The 17,278-nt window shown below is 35.2% G+C and overlaps 1 protein-coding gene across 8 annotated transcripts in view; it reads left to right on the top strand.

Moving 5' to 3' along the window:
* Nucleotides 1–17,278, top strand: part of BMPR1B (bone morphogenetic protein receptor type 1B) — a 368,302-nt gene that overhangs the window by 267,580 nt on the left and 83,444 nt on the right. Inside the window, exon 1 of one of the 8 annotated variants that reach the window (XM_019741147.2) lies at nt 1,180–1,324. The exons of the other annotated variants lie outside the window; for them this stretch is intronic. Within the exon in view, the coding sequence (XP_019596706.1) occupies nt 1,252–1,324 (73 nt within the window). The 5' untranslated portion in view covers nt 1,180–1,251. Of the gene's footprint in view, nt 1–1,179; nt 1,325–17,278 lie in introns of those variants that run through there. 8 annotated transcript variants of the gene reach the window in all.

The following is a 17,278-nucleotide window of genomic DNA, read 5'->3' as shown; positions in this document are numbered from 1 at the left end:
GGCTACTGTAAGCTAGAGAATAGATTGGAATGGCATCTAGTAAGGCAGTGCTGGGAGGTGCTAGTGTGTGGTGGCGGAGTGGGGGTATCTCTTAAAAATGAGAAGATGGCAGATATTTTTTTCCCAAGAAATTAAGTCTTAAAATATCAAGTAAACACTTCTGATGATATATTCTGTATAACCACTGAAAAATGTCTGTGGTCTCATACTCATGAATCTTTAGTAACAGCTTCTGTTTGCATCTGTCTATGGTGACACTGCAGTTTCTACATGTACTGACAATTCATTTATATTTCTGGCTGTTTTTGTTATTGTCAGTTCTCAGAGTAAAGAAAACAAATCGCCTTTTAAAAAGTTTTTTAGTGTAGAAAAAGGTCACTCAGAATATCGTGGAAAAGCGTCTTTTACAAAATGTTCATAGTTTACACTGAGCACAATTACAGTTAAAATCTAAAAAATGAATAACTCAGTGGTTTTAATTGCATAAGATTATTGAGGTTCATAGTTATTTTCTATATGGGAAAACCTCAAACCATAGTCATCTAAAATTAACAAGTGATAGCTTAACTGAAATATTTTAACTTGAAATATTCATTAAGGATGTCTTTTACGTGTGACCCTTTTTCATATCTGTGCACTTGATTCAAAAGCATTTGCTTCATTATTTAAAGGTAGATAGAGTGTGAGAAAACTCTCATAACGGGACACCTGACGTGTTGCAATATTTCTAGCAGTTTATCAAATCACATATTTTATTTCTCCTTGTCTTTCTACAATTCCCAAGCAGTTAAAATTTTCGCAGAGAAAAACAAAACAAAACAAAACAAAAAACCCTTGACTGAATAAATAGTCTATTTTATAACAGCAAAGTATAGGTGCGTATTGCTTTGCAGTTCCTGCATAGCTGCCTGAGACATGGGGGGGACTTGGGGCTGGCCAGTGCAGAGCAAAGCAGCACCCGTGCCGGACCCTGTGTGGGTAGCCGGGTCAGGCTGCTGTCTTAAGAAAACAATTCTGCTCGGGGTCCTCACCGTCCTTTGTTATCCTCACCACGAGGTGATCAGTTGAAGTCTCTCTGGTGACAGAACCAGTTTGTAACAGGCTTGTCTTTCACGGTCCCGTCTCAGGCTTGCTGGCAGGTTTGCCTGAAGCTCTGACAGGAGTGGCAGCAGAGGAGTCTCAGTTAAAGAAGGAAAGGCAAGAAACAGGAGGCGCCCACAGGCAGGTCACTTTTACTGCTCTCCTGCTGCAATGGGTTGGCTGGACGAACTCAACTGGCAGCTTTACATTTCCTTGCTCATTCTTCTGTCTGTGCACACGAGGGGTAAGCTCAGCGCCCCACAGTACAGTGCTGCTGACAGGGGGCTCCGTGAAGATCTGGTTTTGTGGCTTTTATCACAGAAAGGAAAGTTCAGGGCAGAAGTTCAATGGCTAAACATTTGCAAACCCTATCCTCCAACTGCTCTGTAATTTTACTACTTTCTCTATTAGGGCAAAGCTTTCTAGATCGTATATTAGAATAATTTTAAAAGGATTCAGAGTTTCTGTTTTCTCTAGCAATTAAGAATTAAATGCAACCCAGTTTGGAACTTTGAGTATAAAGTGGATTGTCAACATACTGTGACAGTTTATCTGTAAAGAATTTAAGAAAATAACAATTCTAATAAACTTCGTTTTGATCATTTTAGTACTGTTAGATGTTTATAGGTTAGCTAATTAACTTTGTAGGTCATTTGAATTTTTATATGGATGCAATGAATAAATCTCTAGTTTTATAATGGCCATAATTGTAATTTGCGAATATGTCAAAAGGGTATCCACATTTAAGAATAGAAGTTTGCTTCGTAATCATTTTGTTCAGAAGAGTTATTCTAGTTTAAGTAAGGTTGACTAAAGTATAGCCGTTATTGAAAATTATTTTAAAAATTTAAATAAAACGAGGGATTATAAAAGTAAGTGAACTATTTTCAAGTTAGAAGAAAGATAACAATGAAATTGAAATAGCTGTCTGTAATAGTGATTTTCAATGAGAGAGTGTAAGGTTGGAAATAAGGAGAAAGCGGCTTTATAAAATTAAGTCAGGGGACAAAGGGAATATGTATGAGATCAAAATGAATTTCTAATTCAACCTCATATACTTGAGAATGCATTTTATAGAACCAATTTGGCAATACTATTTGTTTGAGAAGTATGTGTTATCAATTGGCATCTACCTTTGCTTAGCACTTACAAGATTAATGTTTTCATAATCTCGAAATGTTCCATGATGCTATTAAAATACTGTATTTTATAGCTTGGCTACATGGAAAAATACTTTTAGTTTCTGGTATAGATGAGTGTAACTCAAGGGAGGTTTGTGTATTGATATGAAGTAACAATAGGTAGTTCAATTACCTGATTTGCTAATTTTTCAAAAATTGTTATAATCTGGTACCTTCGAGAAGAGAATGGAAGGCCCACAGGAAAACTTTCTTAACAGTGTTTCAGGAAGCTCAAAACATGATATATGTGAGGTGAAATTCTTATACTGTATTCATGCAACTACTATTTCTTGATTGCCTGAGAGTTATTTTTCTTTTCTTTTTTACCATTTTCCTTGAAACATATGAATACCTGAATTCGTTATTGAATTATGTCAGTAAAAAGCAAAGAGGTCATATGCTACAGACTGTATCTTTGCATCACAAATGTTAGGCTTAGAATATACCTTAAAATAATGTATGGTTGTCTTACTTTTCCAATGAGGATGTTGAAGCCCAGAGACATTCCTTGCCTTCCTCTAGGTAACATAGCCTTTTGAAATCCCTCTCCAGGGCTCTTTCACAAGTGTGCGTGTGTGTGTGTGTGTGTGTGTGTGTGTGTGTGTGTGTGTGTGTGTTTCTACTAATTTATTCCATAGCATAGTGGTTAAGAATATGAACTCTGGACCCAGGATGCCTGGGTTTGAATCTTAGCTCCACACTTATTAGATGTGTGATTGCAACTGAGGTATCTTATTAGTGCCTCAATTTTGTCAACTGTAAAACAGGGATAATACTAATACTTACTATAGTGTTGATTTGATTGCTAAATGAGTAAATACACATCAAACACTTAGAATAGTGTCTGGTACATGGTATTATCTGTGGTTTTGCTATTATTAGTACGATTATTAATAACATTAATTTATGCGGGAATAGGAGACAACCAAGCTGGAAATTGAGACAAATTTAAAAAAAAAAAATCCCCTATCTCATTGTAGTGTGATTAACATACTGAATTCCAATTTACATTCCCAGATTTGTTATCAGTGATCTTAACTTTTTTTTTTGAGGAATTTCTCTATCTGTAACTTTCTATAAAAAGTAAGCTTCATGGTTTTTATGATTTTGCCTTGATGAAGAAAGAATGTGCTGTAGACAGAGACTGCATTTAACCAAGACTAAACAACTTTAACTATCAAAGTTAAATATTCATTGACATCTTGTAATGTTTAGATCCTTAATTCTGCATGTGCTTCAGTGAGAATGATGGTCCCAAAAATAAGTAAACAGACAAATGAAGTAGCCATGGCTCTTAAGTGAATGACAAAGCCGTGATTAACGATCTGAGAGACTTTAAATCCTTACTTAAAGGAAATGTGTTTCCAAAATGACAACTTGAGACATTTAGAGCGTCTGTATGAGCTTCAGGCTAATAAAAATATTTTGTTAATTAAATATATGGGAACCTGCAAGTTTTGTATGGAAGGAATATGTGTGACATTGCAATTCTACCTTAAATGGTACAAAGCTCTGCAAAGTCGCAATAAGTGGAAAGGAGAACTCTTCCTATTTGGAATGGAGGAGCTAGGGGAGTGTGTGTAGGGTGATTCATCAGCCTACATCTTATCATTGCTTAAATCTTACCTGAAATGTTTCACATGAGGGGACACAGGCTTAGAAAAAGGAAAGCAAGGGTACATCTTGGTAGAAGTTTTGAACCTCGTGTTTTTTTTTTAATTGAAACATTGTGATTGCTTTAGAAATGAATTTTTTTAAAGGTAGGGATCATGAAACGTAGGATTTCCTTTTTCTAATAGTGAAAATACGACCTGTAATATTGAAAATCTGTAATGTTCATTTCTACTTGAAATGTATTATTTTAAGGCATTTATACCACCCTGCTTCTTACTTTGAAAACACAGTAGAGAATCACACAATCCTAATGAATATAGTGCAAACAGCATTAAAGCATCATTTTGGTCACTGTATTCTTCTTAAATTCTGCTGAAGGGATTTAGGGAAGTTATAAAGGTGATAGAGCCACAGCTGAAAACTAAAGGACTCTGTTGCTCTCACACATTGATGGCAACAATCCGCCTTTCCTGGCATGGATGGGCCTCAGGTTCTGGCAATTTAAAAAGGTGAGATTTTTATTTAGTTTCCTGTTAAATGTATATGTGAAGTTTTCCACAGTGTTTTTCCCTCTTTAAAAGCATGCTAAAAAATTATTATAGCAATCAGATGAGAATCACAATTGGCAGTCAACTTTTTGTGTTTAGGAATAATTCTACATCATAAAGAGTTACAGGGAGGGAAAGCTGAGATAGGAAGTAGGAATTAGCTCTTTTTGAATACAGGAAAACCCCCAAACCCAATGAACAAAATAGGTCCTAATCTCTATGGCTCCTACGGTTTTATACAACCCAGATTTTACATCCTGCCTGTTCATCGCCAGGTCATATTCCATAGGTTTCCTATTGCCATATTTGTGTTTGATCTGGTTGAGACTAATTTAAAATTAAAAAAATTGATGTTATTAAATATTTTAAGTAGAATGAAGGCAAATAGGTAATGCGATAAGAGGAGGATAACCAACATGGCTGTGAATGTGTACTTTCAAAATTAGAATGTTAATATTGCTATAGGGCATCAATTTTTTGTAATATTTTAAGTGAAAAATGATCCTTGTTACCATATGGCAAAATGTAGTGAAAACCTGAACTGTTAGACCGACGCAGCTGTTAAATGCATAAATGCGGTTCTGTCTTTAAAATGTTTTCTACTACAGCTATTATGTGGCACTTCCAACAATTAATCTCAGCCTATTAATCGGCAATAACTGCAAGTTGTGGTGAGCATCACAGATGTAAGAAATCTGATCTCTGTGGTAAGTTACCTGGGAGGAAAGTGACTATAGTTCTCAACTTAAATTCTGCAAAGTAGATTTGTTAATAGACATTCACATAACTATTCAGTATAAACTCAAATTATTTAGTTTTACCTTTTTGTAATAAATTAGTTATGTTCTTTAAATAGTGGCAGAAGCCATATATGTAAGTCATGTATGTGTGTGTGTGTATATATATGTGTGTGTGTATGTGTATGAGTTTATATCTATAGATATATACATATGCATGTATAATTATGCACACAATTTTTATTCTTTAAATTACAAGTATGTGAAGGCTTCTGGAAGAAAAATAGTATTAGAAAGATAAGAGTAATTCAAATTAAGGTTTTGGGTTTTTGGGTTTTCTTTGTTTTGTTTTTTTTCATTTGTAAACCAATTGAATCTGAAATAACTAACATTTAAAATCTTTTATTTACTTAGAACTGCCAGGAACAAATTTATGAAATGCTTTCCCCTCAATTTTCAAATGTATATTTACTTTAGAATTCATTTGGGACATTGGTCACATATTTAAATAAGACAAAGTATTGACAGTTAATTATATGAGTAGGAAAATATCTTAATCAGCTAAATTGTCTATCAAACTTTCTTACGCTACATTTTAGGTCCGGATGGACTCTTTTGGTCTTGGTTATTAGACTTTTTTCCATAAGTATAACAGTTACTTTGTCATCTTATGCATTTTTTGTGAAATTTAAATATTGAAATATCTAAGGATGATTTTGTGACTGTGTGCTCAGAATAACCTAACTCTTATTTTGAGGCCCCACCATTTTTCTTTTAGCGCTTGGAGAAGCTGTGGCTTTGGGGTTAACTAATTTCTCTGCTTGGTATCATCTCTGTGAAATTCCTTTGATAATTAATTAACTATCCCTGTAAAAATCACATTATTAATATTGATATTTTGGTCATAAAGAACAGAAACTTAAGTAGAGAAAGAAACTGAGTGGAGATATAAAGAAAAGGTAAAGGAAACACAGGACTTGTGGAACCCAGAACCTGAGGACCTGAGCTTCCCTTCATCTGTGTGTCCGCAGGGCCTCATGGACATTCCCCTCTTCTTTCCTGTGTGTCTCTTCCCTTCTTTCTGTTTAAAATACTTTAATGGACACTCCTTGCATTTAGGATAAAATCCAGATCTTTATATGACTTCAAGGTTTGGTACCAGCTGGTCCCTGACGCCCTTTGCAGCTCACCTCACTACTCATTGATCATCAGCCACATAGGCCTTTTACTGCCTGAGCTGAGCCAACCTTTTTTCCCTCAGGTGTTTTACATATGTCATTTCCACAGTCTAGAAAGTTCTTTGCATATCCACTCTGCTTATCCATTTAAATGTCAGATAAAAGGTTTCCCTAGCAGTTTAAATTAAATGAGATCCCCTTATAGAATCCCTCATTATAACTTTTGTTTTTCCTTTACAGTACATATCATGATTTATCATTGTACATGTCACTCTCCTACTGGAAGCTCAGCTTCTTAGAAGATAACACTGTGTCCATTGTGTTTATTGCTGCATCCCCAGTGCATAGCACAATGCTTGGCATATGGAGGGGTTTAACATGGCTGTACCCATTATTTTGCACATGACCCAAAATAGTGACTCCATTCCCTGGTATTCCAAGACGGTTTTGGGCTTAGCTCTTTAGAGTTAACTGATAGATGTTTCACTGTCTCTTACATTGAATTTTTTGGAGATAGAATATGATTGGCTGCTGACCCTTGTAGTCATCAGATGTAATCCAGCTGGGATGTGTAGTTACTCAGTACCAAGATGGCAACAATAGACCTTGTGGGCAGGGGATGTTTTTCTGGAAGAAGTTCTGGATTAGGCTGATAATCGGAAACATCTAATACAGCTGCTACTATCATTTATAATAGCATGATGAATATTTCCACTATTCCTTTGTTTATAATGATTCCTATTGGCTACTAAGCGACATATTTATTAGCTATATGTTTAGAGAAATGTCAGTACCAAAAATAACAGTAATGTATTTCTGTAGTTTCTACAGAACTATTGTAATAGTAAATGAAGAAGTATGAAATTATTTTTTGCTATTTCAAAAAAAGATGCTATAGAAATTCAAGATATCAAGGTGGTGGCAAAAATAACATATGAAACAAATAGTGCAATTATTTGACAGATTTTAGTTCTGTCAGATTGTTTCATATGCTTTTCACTCCTTTGTTAATACAGTAGTTGCACTGTCTCACAAAGAATATCTTCTAAATTTTGCATTAGAAATCCCAAACAGGCCACAAGTTTGAGGCTAACAGTGTACATCTTTCATTTGATCAATTCTAGGGACTTAGTATCTGAAACTAGACTTTAGACCCCTTCTGAAGTCCTGAGTAAAATTAATGTACATATCTAATTCACTTTTTAAAAACATTATGAGGACATACAGAAAACTGGCTTTGGTTCGTAGTATTTTTACTGCCTGATAGTATCCTGTGGTACATCATATTCCCAGATTCATCCTGGTATCTTCACGATTTTTAATGGAGTTTTACATGTAAGGAAATAGCGACTTGCATTACTTTTGCCTCAATTATGGAATTTCTGTGATGTGGGAACTGCATTGATGAGATATCAGCTAAGTGTGAGATAATTTGATATAACAAGGCATCTTAAAATTTTTTTTTCTGGACATTTCTTTTGTCCTTCAAATAAATATAAGCTATGTCAAAACCAATAGCATGCAGTTTCAGGAAATCTGAGGCCAGTTTTGTTTTGCAAACTGTATGAAATTGTCTTTCAGTTATTATGTTTGTAGAAATATGTGTGATCACACTATGTCTTTGCTAAAGTGTTTAGCTTTTTTGGGGTTTCTTTCTAAAAGAAAACTATGGCAATATATATTTTTTTCAAATCTTAAAAAAATAATGACCTGCCAATTGTAATTGTATATAATTTTAATGATTATGCACCTTTTTATGGACTAAATCTCAACTGAATGTTTGTCTTGGTTAAAGTTAATATGCTCAATTGAGTATTGTTTTCAAATTCCATTGAAAAGTCTTTTTATGTTCCTTTTTTTAAGGTTAATGTTGTGAGAGTAATGTGTTGTATTTATCCATGAACTCATTTGAGTGAGGGAATGGCCAGCAGCTCATTGGAGGAATATCAGAGTGCCTCTCTGAGTTTAACTTAGGCTCTGAAATCAGCTGAAGCTGTTGAGAACTGTACCGTGACCTGGAAAACAACAACAAAAAAGGTTCCATCATGTCATGGTAACAGAAGGGTAGATGCCACTTAATTGAGGTTGTTAAACAAATTGCCCTTTTATTTCCACACTTTCTTACATATATTCTGCATATCCACACACATATGTTTCTTATATGTATGTTTTCATAGGATTATTACAGTTTATTGAAATCAGGGAATATCACTAAATATTTCCTACTTAATTTCCTATGCCCTGACTGAAAGCTTGTTCAAATTGGGGAATGGATCTAAAGGAATAGGACCCTCATGCTAAATCATGTGATTTCACAGACATATGACATTCTTTCAGTGGGCATTTCTGGAGATTTGTTTTTGTCTTTATGTTTTGGCCTTTGGATTTTATGAATATACACTAAACAGTTTATTCATAACATGCATTTTAGTAGCTGCTATGAATATTATTAATCTATCCTACTTAACCTCTTATACTGAAAAATAAAACTTTTTGTCTTTTTTTGTTAAACAGACTTAATGACAAACATCTTGCAAATTAGATTTTCATACATTTCATCTCTTTCTTATGCTCAATTTAATCTATCAAAGCCACACATTGTAGAAGACATCTGGTATTGAGCTTAAGCAGCTGGGTTTCATTTGTAAAGGTTTTGAGCAAATTTCGGTGCTTGCCAACAATAATATAGCAGTTGGCCAGTGTGTTTTCTTTGTGGCAGCTTGGTGCAATGTGGCAGAAGAGACCTGAATTCAGGATCAGGTAATTTTCTGCCTCTTTTTGGCTTCACTGGTGGGACTTGGGTTTTCTGCACATGTTGCAGTGAGCACTGGCCGAGGGCTTGCATTATGGCTGTTGAAAAGGAAGCAACCTGTGAGCAGTGTGGGATCTGCATCCATCCATTTGAGAAACAAGGAATCTGCAGCTTTCCTCACGGCATGGTTTCATGTATTTCCTATATCAAAATCACTGTAGGTCATTTTTAAGATGCAATTCCCCGTACCCCATCCCAAATCTGCTAAACCAGATACTCGGGAGCTGAGCCCAGAAAGCCACAATGGATTAAGCTGCCCCCAAGGCATTTGGTGCACAATGCATTAGAGTTAATACATTTTAGTTCATTCTTTACCTACAGACAGAACCTCTGCCTCCCCCCTTTTCTCACCAAGGGGAGAACCTATTTTATTAACTTGTATTTAAAAGGAATTGTCAGGAATTTGTTTCAAGAGTAACTTACCCCCCTATCCAGTTTTGATGTTCTTTCATAAAATGTTACATTAGTACGATCTATTTTTAATAAAAAAAGTTGTCGTAGCACTATAAAAATATCTCTCCTATTGATGGAGAAGAGATAGTAAGTCTTAATTTACTTGGAACAATCCAAGTATAAACTTGAAGGATTTATGGGAGAGTCAAATAGAAATGAGAATCCCGATTTTCCTATCTCTTTCTCAGATGTATTAAGTAATTTCTGTACTCCAAGTAGTCATTGCACACCTGACAGGCTCCTGGAAATCTTTTCGAGGTTGGCTCCGTGAACTCCCCTTGGAAAGCACCATATTGCTATTTGCATGCTCTTCAGCCCTGTACCCACGTCCAGTTATATCCAACATGTTATTCCCAATGACAGTAGTTTGTCTTTGTGGCTATATATGCAGGTTTGGGGACTATTCTGGAAATAGACCAAGTTATGCTACTGCTGGAAAAGTTCTATGCCAGACTTCTTACTTCCGTGCTAGTTCAGTATTCTTGTGTTGCTGGTTCTGAGTCCAGAATTGAGTTTTCCAAACACCGTGAGTTCTGGTGCAGTATGAAAACATGTATAGTCAGGGAATGTGTAGTTAATGTGAAGACTGTCTCTTTGGAAGTTAATAGGTAGTGTTGTTAAAATGTCATTTATTGGACATGTACATTTTACCTTATCTTTCTTTGGAAATTAGAAGTCAAAATAGTCACGTTAGAGCCCCTGTGTTCCCTCAGAGGCTTGATTTAAAATACACACACACACACACACACACACACACACACACTCTCTCTCTCACATACACACACACACACACACACACACACACACACACACCACTTAGTGTAGTCAGGCAACACCTCGGAAAATATAACATTAAAAGAGGGCAAAAGAAGCAGCAGTCTAAATGCATGGGATTGTCTTGTTCCATGATCCATGTCATGCACGGGCTACATCTGTAGCTTTTTAAAGTTTCTGGAGGAAGCTCAGCAATGCAGCTGTCTCTAATGTACTGTGAACCTTGAAAAGGAATTTCCTTTCAAGTAAGAACGGAAGTAGTTTGTGTGGGGAATGATGGGGCTGGAGGTTTCCTTTAACAGAAAATAAAGTGCCATTATATAAACAAACATCTACACAACCTAATGTAAACCCAGTGGAAATACATGCTACAGGCACCTACACTTCTATTTGAAAAATACCTAGTTAACTTTAATGATCTACTTCTGTTTTCTCCTTTTTACAAGTGAGGAAAATGAGGCATACGGTTGTTAGGTGACTTCCCTAAAGTCTCACTATTACTTGTACAACTGAAACCAGAACTCAGTGTTCCAGAGTGTTAGTTGCTATTCTTTTACGAATGACGTTTAAATTTGACTTTAGGATTGTTATTTAGGCTGGATGTTTAGAAAGCCAAAACCAAGTCTTTGCCACATGAACATTTTATTTAAGAGACAGATTACAAAATCACACACCATCACCACCGCAAATAAATATTCCAGTGTATGAATAAAGCTCAGAGCTGAGAATTTCTGCTTTGATTTTTCTCTTTATTCTAATACATACTAGTTTGTAAAAAGTACTCTATATTCAGCCACATTTAGTCTGTCGTAATTTAGTGCGCATGGGAATGCAACTTTCACAGTTTTTTTTCTGAGCCACATTACCTCACCATCTGAGGTGAGGAAAAGACAGAAGTTAGGAACACATATGAGTAATTTTCTAGGAGAAAATTTTGTATCCTGCATTGAAAAATGGAGCATCCCTCCTTTTTTCCTCTTCCTAAGACTTCCTGAAAATGTTAAGCTAAAGAGACTACTTGCAAAATATCCTGAGTAGCTATGACTGCAAACAAGAAATGTGATCTACAGCTTTATACCTTGAGAGTGAGTGCTAACATCTCTGCAGATTTATTTCTTAATGCTAAAATTACAAGGTTATTGTTCCTTTCCATTGTAGGATATCACTTGTACTGGAATCCTTTGGATTTACACATGGGATTTTATACTTTCGGGCAGTTGCTGTAGAATGTTTTAGAATAATTGATGAACTGTGTTTACCAGGTAAATTTTCTGTACTATTTCTCTTCACATTTTCTATCTCTTCTTTGACTATTTCTTCAGTAACTGTGAATCCAGGCTGTGGTTTTGCAAACTTAATAAGAATACTTGGTCTTTTGTTCTGCGGCTTTGCTTCCATTCTTGTATTCGCTACTTAAGGGGTTTTAAAGATCTGCTGAGGATTTCCTCTCATCTCTGTGTACCTACAAGATACTTGAGCAAAATTACCCTCCCCCCAAGATTTCTATAATGTTTTACTTCTTAGTCTAGATTCTTTGTTTATTATTCCTATGGCTTTCAGTGCATCATTACTTTATAGTATCTGCAAAATAATCGTAAAAGTCTAGGGGTAAAAAAAGAAAGTGCCGTTCTTATAGTTAAATATAGTTCTTATAGTCACTAATCATTAATTATCTGATAGACAATAACTGGCATGTTTCATTTGCAATTTTATAACTCACAAATCCAAGGATACAAATATAGCATTCTTATCTTTTCATTTGCAGATGTTTGCATTTGTTGATGTTAAGTGCAGAGCAATATAGGGCATTTTGCTCTTCTAGATAGAAAATCATTATTTTACAGTTTTGTAACTATAAATAGTAATTACAATGGTGTGGTTATGACCTAAGGTAGACATAGACTGATGGAATACAGTAAAGAGTCATACATATAAGAAAACAATTTGTGTCACAGGGGACATTGGAGATCAGTGGGAACAGGTGGACTATATGAAAACCTCATATCATCTAATGTATAAAAATCAGCTCCAAGTATATCAGAAAGCTAAATGTAAAATCCAAAAATTGAAAATGTGAAGAAGAAAATAATAGCTGATGTTCCAAGTATTGTTCTAATCACTTCACAAAGATTAACTCATGTGAGTTTCACACAACATGAGATATGTGCTCTTATTATCCCCATTCTTTAAATGAGGAAACAGGTTCAGAGACGTTACATAATTGGTTTCAGATCACAAAGTTAACACATGGTAGAGTCTAGATGCAAATGAAGACAGCTTAGTTCTGGTGTCAGTTCCATTAGCAACTATATAATACAACATCTGTTAGAGGAGAATATTTATATAACTTAAAGTTTAAAAATGCAAAAAAAAGCACCCCAAAACACAAAACAAAAAATGTATTTTTTATTTTCTTAACAGTAAAATGAATAATAGTTCAACAAAGTAAATCACAAATGAACAAAAAGCTAGCCCACACACTTGGGAAACATGTTGCAGCACATGTAACTGAGAAATATTTATTATTAATTGTATGTAGAGAATGTTTCAAAAATGAGAAAAATACCAAAAAAAAGGTGGCGGAAGACATGAACAGGCTATTCACAAAGAAGAAGATAGAAACGGGGGAAGCTAAATAGAGGAATGCAAGTTAAAATAATATGATCTACAGAGTGTTAATCAACAGATTGGCAAAATAAATGACAGTCTGAGATTAGCAAGGTTTGCCAAGGATGTGGAGAAATGGGAAGGCTTAACCAGTGTTAGTTGGAATATAAATTGTTTCAACCATATTGAAGAGTGACATATCATGTATAGATCTAGGTAGTAACCAGATCAAGGCACCAAAAGCACAGCAGCAATAAAAAAAATAATAAAATGGATTTCATCAATTAAAAAAAACACACCACAAAACAACTTTTGCCCTTTATCAAAAAAGTGAGAAAAAGACCCCCACAGAATGGGAGAATACATTCCCAAATCATATATTTGATAATGGATTTGAATCTAGATTATAGAACTCTTAAAAAAATCAATAATAAAAATATAAGTAACCCCATTTTAAAAAGGGCAAGGATCTGAACAGACGTTTCACCTAAGAATATATGCAAATGGTCAATAATCACATGAAAAGATGCTCAACATGATCAACTATCAGGGAAAAGCAAAACTGCAATGAGATACTGCTTCACCTACTAGGATGGCTGTAATAAAAAAGATACCAAATGTTGGTTAGAATGTGGAGAAAATGGAGCTCTCATACACTACTTCTGGGAATGTAAAACGGTGCAGCCACTTTGGAAAACAGTCTGACAATTCCAAAAATGGTAAACATTCAGTTACCATATGACCCAGAAATTTCATTCCTAGGTATATACCCAAGAGAAATAAGAACTGTAAGTCCAAAAAAACTTGTACACAAATGTTCATAGCTGCATCATTCATAATAGCCAAAATGTAAAAATGAGCCAAAGGTCCAAATGAATGGATAATGTATATGTATGTAATAGAATATTGTTCAACAATAAAAAGGAATGAAGTACTGATACATGCTATAACATGAATCAACTTGGAAAATGTTATTAAGTGAAAGAAGCCAGATGCAAGGACCACATATTGTATTATTCCATTTATGTGAAAAGTCCAGGATTGAACATGTTAAATTGATGGATTTTATGGCATGTGAATTATATTTTTATAAAGCTCCTAAAATATTCATAGTAGTGATAAGTAGCAAATTTAGGATAGTGAGGAATAAGTGAAGAGAAGAGGTTGGTACTCATTTGGCTTTATTCTATAATATTTTATTTCTTAGTGGTAGAAAAATAAAGATTTTATAAAAAATGAGTTGTGAGAACCCAGTTCTAACTTCTTTTTACATAATTGTAGAATGTTATACAATAAAAGAGATAACCAGGCTATTCTAGAAAATAGCCTCTACAAACAGAATACTGAATTAAGGCTCCTTCATTGACTGTTGTTTGCTTTTTCTGATATCAATTTAATAATACTTATCTCTGAAATCAGAATTTTAGTGAGGCAGTTTTATTTGCCATTTTATTATTTTATGAGTTGTTTTATGAGAAAATTTCTTTGTGATTAAGAGTTAACATTTGTTCTGGTTAAAATGAGATTATTTTTCCTTTGTTAAAAATTTAGCAGAGTAGCCCACCTGCAATCCTGCTTACTCAAAGAAAAGATATCGTTTTGGAGACAGCTGCTATTCATAATTCTGAGTCTGGGCTTTATGGGAACTTATTAATTTGCTTAGGAACCTTTATCATGAACTCTCCCTATGTAGATTAAGATTGTCTTGGGAGTAGAGGCCATGCCTGTAGTCCAGGAAGGCTCATTCCTGAACCAGAGGTGCCCATTACTTATCTACTTTTTAATGTAGCAGAAACGCCTTTCCTGTCGTGGGGTAGAGTGGCTGGGAAAGTGCCCACGCTGACAAGCCCTTTTCAGATAGGAGGAATTCATAGTCATAACAAAAACATTTTCTTTCCCCAGAATATTGTCTCATGCTTCTCCCACTCAGGGCCTTGGCCATCATTAGGGCAGGAAAAGGACCTCAGGCCCTTGAGGTTTGTACATCAGAGTAGTAATAACGAGTGATACTAAAGCTGAGTCAAGGCAAGCTGGACTACAGTTGTGGCAGCATTCAAATGCAGTTGAAATACAGTTGCCCTGGAGACTACAGGTTAAGTAAAAGTTCTCTCTTTTAATTCAAGAGTCTATAAACATAGCAGTGACTGGAATAGTTTAAACAAAATCAAAGGATGAGAAAATGTGCTGAGCTAGAAGTTTGGGGCAGGGTGGGGCTGGGGGAGTAGAAATTGGTGCACAAAAACTCGATAGTGGTTTTCAAATTGTGGTCCCTGCATCAGTATTACTTGGGAACGTGTTGGACATATAAATTCTTGCGTCCCAACCCAGATCTACTGAATCAAAATTCTCAGGGGATAACTCCAGAAATCTGTGTTTTAACAAGACATCCAGATGGTACTGCTGTGTAACTAAAGTTTGAGAACCACTGGACTAAATTATTTTGCTTTTTTCAATATCAGGTGAGTAAGCTTGAACTTTATCCCAGGGGTAGTGGAAATTCATGGGGTATCTGTGAGCACAGTTATGGGATGATTACTGTTTTAATTAGATAGTGGAAACTTCTGCTTTATTTTTCTAGTAAAGGAATTTTAGTTTAGGAAAGTATAAAAATGCCACAATATCTAGTGATCTGATTTAATCTATACATTTCAGAAGAGTCTATTGGTTTGTAGTTTCTTATATTTAAATGTGAGAGTTTTTGATAACTTAGTAGAACTTTGTAAATTTCAAACTTAGATGATTTTTATTCACTATAAAGTATAGAATGACTCTTATGTATGCCATTTTAGTCCATAAACTTAAATCATTTGCTAGATTTAATAGGACCTAGGTATACTTTTAAATCCTCAAGATAATTGTCCAAATACTTTAAGAAAATGGCTGAGGGCATTCCCCAGGTCACTTCACTGTGTAATTTTTTTCCCAAGTATGTTTTGCATTTTAAATGCTTTCATTTTTCCTCTTAATCTTGTTATGTATCAGTAACACATGATGTGTTGGCATATTCTGGAATAACACATTTGTTCCAAGTGAAAAGGACTAGGTTCAGAAAATCTAGTCAGCCAAGAAGTTTACCCGGCAGAAACCTATATTGGGTCAAAACTGACGTGCTCACATTTTCCATCAGAATTAAAATGGAATGAAGCCAAGAAAGCACTGGGAGAAGTTTGCTGGTCTCTGCCCTACAAGAACCGCATTAACCAAATATGTCATTTAGTTCTGTAGATAACAGACAACATGTTGAAAAAGATCTTTTACCTGTAAGTGTGAGATGGGCCTGACTGCACAAAATCTAATTGTATTATTCCTGTCCTTGAGAGTCACACGTGTAAGAGTTAAGCTTCACTGGAATGATTTTATTTTACTCTCAAATGGTCTTATTTTTACATTTAAATGGAAAGCTGGTATTAAAAATGAAATGGCATTTTTAGTCTTTAACGACCCAATCCTATAAAATATCTTAGAGCCTACTAGACTTAGATTTTATCCAAGAGTTAACTAAATTTTGGGGAACGGCAGAAGCTTTTCTGATGGGAATCAGAAGAATTGAATTTAATTGTTGCCCTGCTACTAAATACTTATGTGAGTTTGAACATAACCTTTAATGTCTCAGAGGATGAAATGATACGAGTATGATAAAATATTGAAATAGTCCATGTTGAAAGTTGGTTTTGGGCATGGATATTGTATTTTAAAATAAATATAAAATGACTTGGAGAAGCCATTCATTTATCTTTCATTTGCTATACTTTCATTACACACCTACTATCTTCTAATGTTGTAATAGGCCAAGGACAATATTCCCTCATCCCATTCTGGAGGGGAGGCAGACAAATATTAATACAAGGAATATTTTAGGAACAGATGGTATGTATCTAATTTAAAAGGAGGTATCAACTAAATACCTCAGCAGTCAACTGAGTTGGTGACTAAAGGTTGATAAGGAGTTATCTGGACAAAGGGAGGAGGTAAACAAGTTCCAGACAGGGGGACCAACATAAGCAAAATCCCAGAGAGACCTGAGAGAGTGTGGTGCCACCAGAGGACTGCCGAGTTTAGTGTAACTGCAGAGTGGAAGGTGCGAGGTAGTGAGTTGTTAATTTCAGATTGTAAGAGGGGGGCGGGAGATGAAGGTGGAAGAAGGCACATACTTTTTCCAAAGAGTTGCATAGATCCATGACTGACTTTTAAGGAGGAAGTAACATAATTGTATTTTCCACCACCTTCCCTTTCAGTGCGTGGCAATTCCATCCTTGTAGTTGATTAGGATAAAAGTCTTGGCATTATCCGTAGC

The sequence above is a fragment of the Rhinolophus sinicus genome, linkage group LG02 (genome assembly GCF_036562045.2).
Source record: "Rhinolophus sinicus isolate RSC01 linkage group LG02, ASM3656204v1, whole genome shotgun sequence".
Classification (NCBI taxonomy): domain Eukaryota; kingdom Metazoa; phylum Chordata; class Mammalia; order Chiroptera; family Rhinolophidae; genus Rhinolophus; species Rhinolophus sinicus.
Note: the sequence above shows the minus strand (reverse complement) of the source record. Positions and strands in the feature narration are given on the sequence as shown.